The 10,083-nt window shown below is 41.3% G+C and overlaps 1 protein-coding gene across 1 annotated transcript; it reads left to right on the forward strand.

Annotated features, from left to right (window-relative positions):
• The first annotated feature begins 121 nt into the window (after positions 1-121).
• On the forward strand, positions 122-9,316 carry LOC115741049 (copper-transporting ATPase PAA2, chloroplastic). The gene is made up of 17 exons (XM_030674754.2): positions 122-908; positions 1,022-1,099; positions 1,276-1,373; positions 1,469-1,522; positions 1,849-1,935; positions 2,761-2,925; positions 3,148-3,258; positions 3,495-3,563; positions 4,562-4,671; positions 4,902-5,007; positions 5,993-6,059; positions 6,564-6,643; positions 6,753-7,207; positions 7,688-7,862; positions 8,332-8,463; positions 8,578-8,728; positions 8,876-9,316. The coding sequence occupies exons 1-17, from the start codon at positions 251-253 to the stop codon at positions 8,962-8,964; spliced, it is 2,685 nt and encodes an 894-aa protein (XP_030530614.2). The 5' UTR covers positions 122-250; the 3' UTR covers positions 8,965-9,316.
• The last annotated feature ends 767 nt before the right edge of the window (positions 9,317-10,083 follow it).

Genomic DNA, 10,083 nt, shown 5'->3' on the forward strand with positions numbered 1-10,083 from the left:
GGACTGTAATATCGTCGTGCCAACCTGGCATCTCCGTGGGCAGTAGAATCTCCGCCACCGCTTTGACCACAAATTCGTTGACCCCGCTTTTCAACTGCAGCTCGAGCTCCCGGCAGCCTTTAGGATAAAAGCTGTCCCACGTGTCGCCTCCTCATTGGCCCCCACTTGTGATAATCAACCGCCATCTCCAACCTCTCGTTCTTGTCCGGCCATCTTCATCCATCTCTCTCTCTGCCTCGCTCTCTCTCCGATGACTTCGGGCCTACTGAAACTCTCGCACTCTCTCTCGTCTCGTCAAACGCTCCGCTTCACCAATGGAGACGACCGGAGCCTTCTCCTCCGCAACCAACGCCGTCACCTCCTCCCCCCGCCGCGGCGCCGCCACCTGCTCCCGCTGCATTTCGGCTCCCAAGCTCCTCGCCTCACCCTCTCCAACACTCTCGAAGCGAGCCGCCCGGCTTCGGCTCCTCCAGAGAAGAAGCCCGAGCGGGGCGACACGTCGGTCCTCCTCGACGTCTCCGGCATGATGTGCGGCGCCTGCGTCTCCCGGGTCAAATCGGTCCTCTCCGCCGACGCGCGGGTGGAATCCGTCGTGGTCAACATGTTGACCCAGGCCGCGGCGGTCAAGCTGAGTCCGCGGGCGCTCGACGGGGGCGGCGACTCCGCGGCCGAAGTCGCGGAGAGCCTCGCCGCCAGGTTAACGGAGTGCGGCTTCCCGGCGAAGAGGAGGTCGTCGGAGATCGGAGTGGCGGAGAACGTGAAGAAGTGGGGTGAAATGGCGAAGAAGAAGGAGGAGCTACTCACTAAGAGCAGGAATCGCGTGGCGTTTGCTTGGACATTGGTGGCGCTGTGTTGCGGATCGCATGCCTCGCACATACTGCATTCTCTTGGGATTCATATTGCTCATGGTGAGTATATCAAGCTTTTTGCATCTTGGTAATGTATCGATCTCAGCTCGCTGGTTATGTTTAGTGAAATCTGCATTTGAATTGAGATTTTTGGTTTGTGATCGCCGACTCAGGATCATTTTGGGAGTTTCTTCATAATTCGTATGTTAAGGGGGGCTTGGCTTTGGGGGCTCTTCTTGGACCAGGAAGAGGTTAGTTGACAATTCCCTTCTCTTTTATTCCCATAATCGTTAAATTCCTGAACAAAAGTCGAATGATATCCGATGCCTTTGTAAAGCCTAACAGGTGAGTGAGCCATTGTCCAAAAGTAGATGGTTTGTAGAGTGAATCATGCAGCTCTAGATTTTAAGAATAAGATCTTGTGCAGACTTGCTCTTCGACGGTCTGAAGGCTTTCAAGAAGGGATCTCCGAATATGAACTCACTCGTTGGATTTGGATCACTTGCGGCCTTTTTAATCAGTGCGGTGAGGCTTTTGCTAGATAGATCTTGGAGTTTTCCCTGTTTTTCTGGTTTTGTGGCTTTCTTGAAAATTAAATTGTCGAGTTATTCATCCCGTAGGTCTCCCTTCTGAACCCTGGGCTTGACTGGGACGCATCTTTCTTCGATGAGCCGGTGATTTGCTATCTTTTATGAGTTTCTGCTGCTGCCTTTCCATGTTTATACCTTGTGTCACACAGGTTGTGAGAAGCTACTCGTATTGGATGCATGTTATGGCCACTCAACTTTTACTGTTTAGTTTGAATGGTTTGGTTAAGTCATTTCTAATAGCCATAGACCTGATTAAGAATAATCTCAGAATCTCAATGAGGATCTTTGCAGCAAGCCTACTTAAGCTGCACTAAGATATACTGTTTCATGCTCACATAAATGACATATTTCTCTACACAAAAGATAATAGATAAATGTCTCACACAAGGCTATTTATTTTTAGCATGCAGGTCATGCTTCTTGGCTTTGTGCTCCTGGGACGTTCCCTAGAAGAGAAGGCAAGAGTCAGTGCGTCTAGCGATATGAATGAACTTCTAGTAAGTCAAAATCTTCTCTATATCATTTTTATTTAAACAGGATGCACTTTTAGATCTGGTGATGTTAAACTACACTTTAGTCTAGGTTGGTACCTGCAAGGAATCTTCAAAGTGAACATCACAAATTTGATTAAGCCCAGAAACATACTTTGACATTATGTTTTATTTTGATCTGTAGATCAAATATTATAGAACTGCCAAATTGAACTTTTGGGTTTGTTGTATTTGTTGATTTCACCTTAACTGTATGGCAAGAAATTTCCGTGTATAAAACATAATGGACTAATGCGGTATCCTCAGGCTAAATGTTCCACTTGCTCCTCCTTGTTGATCTTTCCACTATTTTTTATGCGTTTGTGAAACAAGGAATCTGGCTGGGCAGTTGCAGGCTCATAATATGGAGTTTCCTGATGCACTTTATCCAGTTCCGTGTATATGCACAAGAGGCATTTCAGAAGCACCTTCTGATTGGGCATATCTCACCTATCCTAGGTTTACACCTAGCGCCTATCTAAGGCGCAAATATTTAATTGCTTCCAGAAGTTAGATAAGTACTTGGGCTGTACTGATTATCCCATCCTGATTAATGTCAACTGTTTTCCTGAGTTTTCTTTTAACCTCGACTATACATCCCTGTGATCTTTTTATGTCCTGGATATCATTTCATGGACTAGTTGTTTAAAGACATGTAATCACTTCGAGTAAGTTTTATACATGGTATATACTTGGTTTAAGCACTTTGAAGCCTTTTGGGAAATATTTCGCCCATCCTGAATACCCTTAAATCCTACTACTCTAAGACTGATTGATGCTGGTAATTTGCAGTCATTAATATCCACTCAGTCTCGACTGGTCATTACTTCCTCAGAAAGTGATCTCTCTGCTGATAGTGTACTTTGCCCTGACGCATTATGCATTGAGGTTCCAACAGATGATATTCGAGCTGGTGATTCCGTGCTGGTATTGCCTGGGGAGACCATTCCTGTGGATGTGAGTGTCTAATAACCTCATGACGTTAATCTTAATGCTAATATCCTGCTTCTGTTGAATAACCTTTGCGGTAGTCATCTAGTACATCGAAATTTTCAATTTGCTTTAGTGAACTATCTTTCACAAATGTTCAATCGTTATAAAGGACTGTGGTTGTAGTGGCCCTTTAAATTGCCTTGCTCTCCGGTATTTCTTAGCTCAAGTCCGGTACTTGCTTTACAGGGGAAAGTTCTTGCTGGAAGAAGTGTTGTTGATGAATCCATGCTTACTGGAGAATCACTTCCTGTTTTCAAGGAAAAAGATCTCAAGGTCTCAGCAGGAACTATAAACTGGGTAAAGTTTTGAATTCATAGGTTATTCCTCATTTTAACTCTTAACAACAAGAAACTTGATTTGCACTTATAAGTACCCTGAGGCAAACAGTCTGTGTTCGGTGCCTGACTAACAAGGGAATTATGCAGTGACATTTCAGGCAATTCTTTTGTAATGAGCTTCTTCCGAGAACTTGCCATTTATGGTTGACCTTTAATGTTCTTAATTATGGACATTTCTTCTGTACTTATTTTCAGGATGGTCCTTTGAGAATTGAAGCCACTACAACTGGTTCCAATTCAACCATATCTAAGATATTTCGCATGGTTAGTAAAAGACTCTCTTTGTTGATTCGAGGATATTCTGACATTTAACTTTACCTGAAACCTGGATTTTGACACTCTTTATCCTTATAATGCCTGTGCGGCTGTGACAAGGGTGACATCCAACTTTACCTTTTGACCCTGGGCATTACCATATTATCAGCACGGTTTTAGTGAAAGTAATACAATTGGCATCATACAAGCGTGGATTTTTTCCTTATATGGTTGTCCAGGATCTTTAAAAGTAGTTGAAGAAAAAGTAGAGTTCAATTAAAAAGGGAGAGGAACAGATGGAGTTAAAAACGAAGATGCATGATGACTAGCAATGCTAGGGAGAAACAGAATGAACAAATGAAGGAGGACAAGGTAGATAGATTGAAACAGGAGCAGGAAAAGGTCTGGATTAAAGAAACTGAGGGGATGTGATGTATGCCATATGAGTCAAGTGATAGAAGTAGTTAGGAAAATGAGTTCATCAGATTTCATGTGTCAATCAAGCTACATAATAATGCCTGAAGTTGCTGTTGTGATCTTTTTTGCATCCATTGAAGGCGATAGATGAACCTTTGTTTATAGTTCACTTTGGTGCTCTGCCAAATTCTTCTCATTCTGTTCCTTCTTTTTCCCTTTTTTGACTGCCAATAGTTTTCTTTTTGGGTTCGATGTTATTTCTACAATCTATTACGTTAGGGTCACAATTCACCCAAATCTTTAATCATGGAGCTAAAAATGGACGTTGGAATTCAATGATTGGCTTTTGACAATGCGTTACAAAAATTTCTAGAACAAAGTTAAGAGTTAACAAAAATTTCTGAAATGAAGTTGGAAGGAATTGGTGCAAAAGCAAGGACGATCTGATAATTTTGTCAATTACTCTATGACAGATGAAAAAATTTAAGCTATATCATGTGCAATGTTTTGGGAATATTTTAAGCTTATGCTGCCAGGTATACAGACAGAGAGACAATAATGCACTGAAAGTGTTGCTTTCAAGCTTTTAGGTTGAGGATGCTCAAGCTCGGGAAGCACCCATACAAAGAGTTGCAGATGCAATAGCTGGACCATTTGTGTACAGTATAATGACCCTGTCAGCAGCAACATTTGCTTTCTGGTAGGTTCGCTTATTAAAAGTTTTCCATCACCAGACATACTACATACATTGTGAGAACTGTTATTGGGGATTCTGGCCTATAATATCCCTCCTGAATATGGGTCACGATATAATGCGTCAAATTCCATCTTAAAGTTCTCTGAGTGAAATGCAATGTGACTAGTAATGTCTATCCTTTGTAAAGAGGAGCTAATCAATAACCTATATAATGTGTTTACCTTCTTTTTAAGGTACTACATCGGGGCACACATTTTTCCTGATGTCTTGCTTAATGATATTGCTGGTCCAGATGGAGATCCCTTGCTCTTAAGTTTGAAGCTTTCTGTGGATGTCCTGGTGAGTACTAGTCTATAAAACCATTTGTCACATTCTATTTCCGGTGGAGTTCAAATTGTGTTTATTTGAACGAATTTAATACTATCACAATCCATGTTCGGAGACAAGATAATAGATTTACCATGGGTAAGATTTTCATGAGTTTCTTCTTCCAGGATTGTAACGATCTGCTTCGTTCCTCAATACCAGAACTTATCCAGTTAAACGTGATAAGAATAACTAGTGCTGTGTACTTCATGAAAATTGGCAGTCTTCATGTGATGCAGCTCACAGAACTCCTACGCTGCGTTTGGTCGTCCGTATAAAACTCGGGATAGGATATGTTTTATCCTATCCCGTATTTGGTAGGTGTCCCAGATAGTATAATGTCGGATATAGAGGGGATATAACCCGGATAAAAAAATCCGAGGGGAGGGGATAGGATAAGGTCGGATAGGATTTCTCTTATCCGTCATATAAAAACTAACTTTTAGAATGATGACAACTTTCTTGTCTCATTTGTTTCTATTTTCATTTTATTTATTTATTTATTTTGCAAAGAGGTTTGAAAATCTAATAAAATGTGTATATTTTCAAGTTTTTTTGTGTATGAGAACGTTATTTTTATAGTAATAAGATCGGAATATTTCATGAGCATCACGTAGGGGCATATATGTCTTTTATATTGATATACAGTTTCTACCAAATGTAAGATAGGATGGGATATGAGAATATCCGACTTTAAATCCGCAGTTCACCAAACAGTGGATAGGATATGGCCAAATCTCTAGATTTCTTATCCTATCCTATCCAATCCTATCCTAACCAGAAATCCCGATGACTAAACGCAGCCCTAATGCTTAATCTATCCTCTTAGTTGGATTAATACACTCCAGTGAAGAATGCAAACCTTTACACTTGAGTTTCTTGCATCAATATTCCTGTGCTCTGAATCTCACCTGATAATCCTGTGTGTAAAATTCTTTTCTTTTGCATGTTCTTCCAGGTGGTCTCCTGCCCTTGCGCATTGGGGCTTGCAACGCCAACTGCAATCTTGGTTGGCACATCTCTTGGTAATCATTTTACTTTTGTGATTGATCACATAAATGAAGAGTCATACAAAAAATTAAATGGTGCTGCTAATTTCGATGCTTTCTTTTTCGCTCCTTTTATTTCTAGATGGTCACCCTTTGGATATTCGGGTAGGATCTGGTATAGTTGATGATATATTTGAAGGTGCTGCACATAATGCCACTCTCTTGTGGTCTTTATCACTGCACAGTTGGAGTTTTTACAAGCATCTCCTTCAAAAGTGTGGTTTTATAAGAGCTTATCACAAGTCTTCATATTGCGGTACAATTTACACGATTCGTTTCAAAGGTTTAAACTTCCGTGTATTATGGGGAGATAAGATGTATTCGACTTGGGTTGATCTTGTCTTCTATTAGGTCTTTCTACATATGCAGGTTTATTTTCACCAAAAAGGAAAAGCAAGGTTTACAATGGGTTTCCCAACAGTGGATGGACATTAACTTTTGGTAGATCTAATTTCCCTTTGTCATGCTGAAAAATGACAGGAGCCAGAAAGGGGCTACTTGTTAGAGGAGGAGATGTATTGGAACGCTTAGCTGGTGTTGATTATGTTGCTTTTGACAAGGTACCCCTGATCTGCAGTATCTTATCTTGTTTAATGTAGCATTCTGCTTTTAAGTTCAAATACATGTGATGAAATTGCAGACACTTATTTTGTTATTATTAACCATCAGACAGGAACACTTACTGAGGGAAAACCAGCCGTTTCTGCGGTGGCCTCGATGTCTTATAGTGAGTCAGAACTTCTTCAGATGGCTTACGCAGTAGAGAGGACAGCGTTACATCCAGTTGCAAAAGCTATTGTGAACAAAGCAGAAGCAATGAATCTGTCCTTGCCAGTTACTAGAGGACAACTCTCAGAACCTGGCTATGGGACATTAGCAGAAGTAGAGGGGCATTTGGTGGCAGTTGGTTCATTAGACTGGGTTCATGAACGATTCCATAGAAGATCGGACCTATCTGACCTTTTGAACCTCGAAAAGGCTGTGATGCATCAATTATCTAAACAGGTGTCATTGTCAAAAGATTCGCAAACAGTGGTTTATGTTGGACGAGAAGGCGAAGGCATAATCGGTGCAATTGCCATGTCAGACAGTCTGCGCCAGGATGCCAAGTCTACAGTAACCAGGTTAGTTTCTGTCTGTCTGAGATATACTCATGGTAGCGACAGCATATGCAAAAAGAAAAGTCCACATTTGCCATTTGGAAATTAAGATTTAAACTGAAGTTGGCTGGTCTCGTTCCTCTAGTTGCAATGCTGTGCCTCTGGCAGCAGATCCGAAGAAATAATCATTCAATATGTCCACATCTGAGTTTTTTTCCCCTTTTTCCTCTTTTTTGCCCTCAGCCATTGTAAGTTCTTTAAGTAAGGAAATTTTTCAAAAAACCACCAAAACTTAATCAAATGATTATAGTATAACTGGATGCTCATCTATTGGATCTATCTTATTGTAGCAAACATGAACTCGTCTTGTACAAATGGTGGCATGAAACAGCTAAGAAAACGCCCCGAATAAGTATCAGTAAAAATAACTCTACTTTCCACCATTCTATTTTTATGTTAAAAGTCTATAATCTGATTTCTTCTTGCTTTCATTGTTCTCTGTAGGCTCCAAGAGAAGGGAATCAAGACCATTCTCTTGTCAGGAGATAGGGAAGAGGCAGTTGCAAATATAGCGCAGACAGTTGGAATAGGACGTGAAAGTATCAATGCTTCCTTGACTCCCCAACAGAAATCCGATGTCATATCGGCTCTTCAAGCTGCAGGACACCGTGTTGCAATGGTATGTTTTTCCATTCAATTTGAATGATCTGGTGAAGTTAAAGTATTGCCACTCGTTTAATCTAACTGTCGCATCTTTGAAATAGTCTGCAAGGAAGCATTGAACTTGACTTATTGACCAACTGGGTGTTTGGCATTTGTGTGACCTTAAACATACCTGTGATAACTCCACCCAAAGCATTTAAGTTCACCAACCTGATCATCAAGAGCATACGAGATCAGTTTCGATATGGATAGCTGATGGGCAAAGAGTGGTTTAGAGGGCTAGCACAACCGTCTCTGGGCAGTTTCATGTGATCCGTCAATTTAAATACACATGTACGCTCCACTTTGGTGATGAAAATGAGCCATATTCTGGGATAATATATTCATGAAGCCAACTCAATGTTCTGTCACGTGCATTTCTTGTTTTTAGCATGGAACTTGATTACTATGAAGTCAACGGTACTTGACATGCTTGTTCTTTGCAGGTTGGAGATGGCATAAATGATGCACCCTCTTTGGCTCGTGCTGACGTTGGGATTGCTTTGCCAATTGAGGCACAAGAAACTGCTGCTTCTGATGCAGCATCCATAATACTTCTCCGTAGTAAACTTCCACAGGTATGTGGTACCTGGTCAAGTATTGTTCATAATGTTGATTGATTGATCGATTCATCGAGCTGTATCTAATGTTTTCTCGTGTTTCTTTAATCTGCCTTATTTCATCCGGGCCAGGTTGTCGAGGCACTTGATCTTGCACAGGCAACGATGGGTAAAGTGTATCAAAATTTATCATGGGCGGTAGCGTACAATGTCGTCGCTGTTCCCATTGCTGCGGGAGTCCTACTTCCCCAGTTTGATATTGCCATGACACCCTCTCTGTCAGGTACCTTTATATAACATCCATGGAGCTGTAATTCGAAAGAAAACACTCTCAGCACCGACAGACCTCTCACCTGTGTGGGTTTTATTGCACAAGGGCATGAAATTGTTTTCCATTGACCCTCTGCAACTCTAATTGTTTGTTCAACAGGTGGACTGATGGCGTTGAGCTCAATTTTTGTGGTGACCAACTCGTTACTTCTACGACTCCACGGATCGCGAGGGACCAGAGAGGAGTAACCATTTCCTAGTAAGATATGGCCTCATGGATATATGCACTTCACAGCAAAAACTAGGATAACAAAAATGGGGAGAGAAACCCTTTGCTGTATCTTCGGCTACCCCCGAGTTTAGTCTGTTAGTTTCTTTCCTCCTCCCAATCCTTTCATGTGAAGATTTTGTATTCTATAAACTGATCATAGAATTAACAACATTCGCCACAATCCAGTGTGAGGACAGGTTTGGTCCTGTGCAGTGACCAGTGAGAAATGGGGTCTTGACAGGTGAAAGCATGTATAAAAAGGAACATACTTTTCTCAGGGGACCCTTAGACAGCATGATCATAGCATCTTCCTGGGCACTACCTTGGATAAGCGGGTCTTCCGGAATAAGATTGATTGGTCATATGGCTCTCTCTCTCTCTCACACACACATCAAAAAGGTGAAAAATTGTCTAGAAAGTTCTCGAAACCCATTGTATAACGGCCAATTCGATCATAACCCTTTCAATTGTGCTGATTTAGTCTTTCCGACCGATTTGGCAAGAAGATCCACAGAGCTCGCTAGTAAATACAAGACCGATCGTCTCTTACTCAGCCACCGTCTGCTTGCGACCTCCATCAATCTCCCTTGAGCACTATTGTCACTCTTTTACTAAACAGCTTCGGTCATGGAACAACTCCTCAATTTCCATTGCTGTCTATCCACCATTCATAGCCGCAGACCAGAGAAATGTAAGATAGATGATCGACACATCAACTCGCATGGATGCTCTTGAGAATAGGCTTGATTCCATACCATTTCTCACGGGTAATCAATAAGAGAAAAAAATATAATATAACCAACGAAGCAAGTGCAGCAACGACCGATGAGAGGGAAAAAAAAAATGAGATGTTAAGATTTCCATTTCAACCATGACAAAATACGAATGGAATCTAGTCTATGTTAACAAAATTGTTATTCTATAACGAGACGTCCTTAGATTATGTGAAAATATGAATAGCTATGTCTAAGGAACATTTCAACGCACAGTTTGTGTGCACCGAAGTGATTGGATTGGGGTCATGACATTGAAGCTGTGTTTTTCGTCTAAAATCAGTGTGAGAACCGCAAAGCCATCACAAAATCATCAAATTACAG

Source organism: Rhodamnia argentea, chromosome 4 (assembly GCF_020921035.1).
Source record: "Rhodamnia argentea isolate NSW1041297 chromosome 4, ASM2092103v1, whole genome shotgun sequence".
NCBI classification, from domain to species: Eukaryota; Viridiplantae; Streptophyta; class Magnoliopsida; order Myrtales; family Myrtaceae; genus Rhodamnia; species Rhodamnia argentea.

What these genes read in the sequence shown, in the direction of transcription:
- LOC115741049 (XM_030674754.2), top strand. Translation starts at nt 251, where the DNA reads ATGACTTCGGGCCTACTGAAACTCTCGCACTCTCTCTCGTCTCGTCAA. An exon ending in TCTTCTTGGACCAGGAAGAG is followed by an intron (nt 1,100 to 1,275) that starts GTTAGTTGACAA and finishes GATCTTGTGCAG; the next exon opens with ACTTGCTCTTCGACGGTCTG. An exon ending in CTTGGTTGGCACATCTCTTG is followed by an intron (nt 6,060 to 6,563) that starts GTAATCATTTTA and finishes GAAAAATGACAG; the next exon opens with GAGCCAGAAAGGGGCTACTT.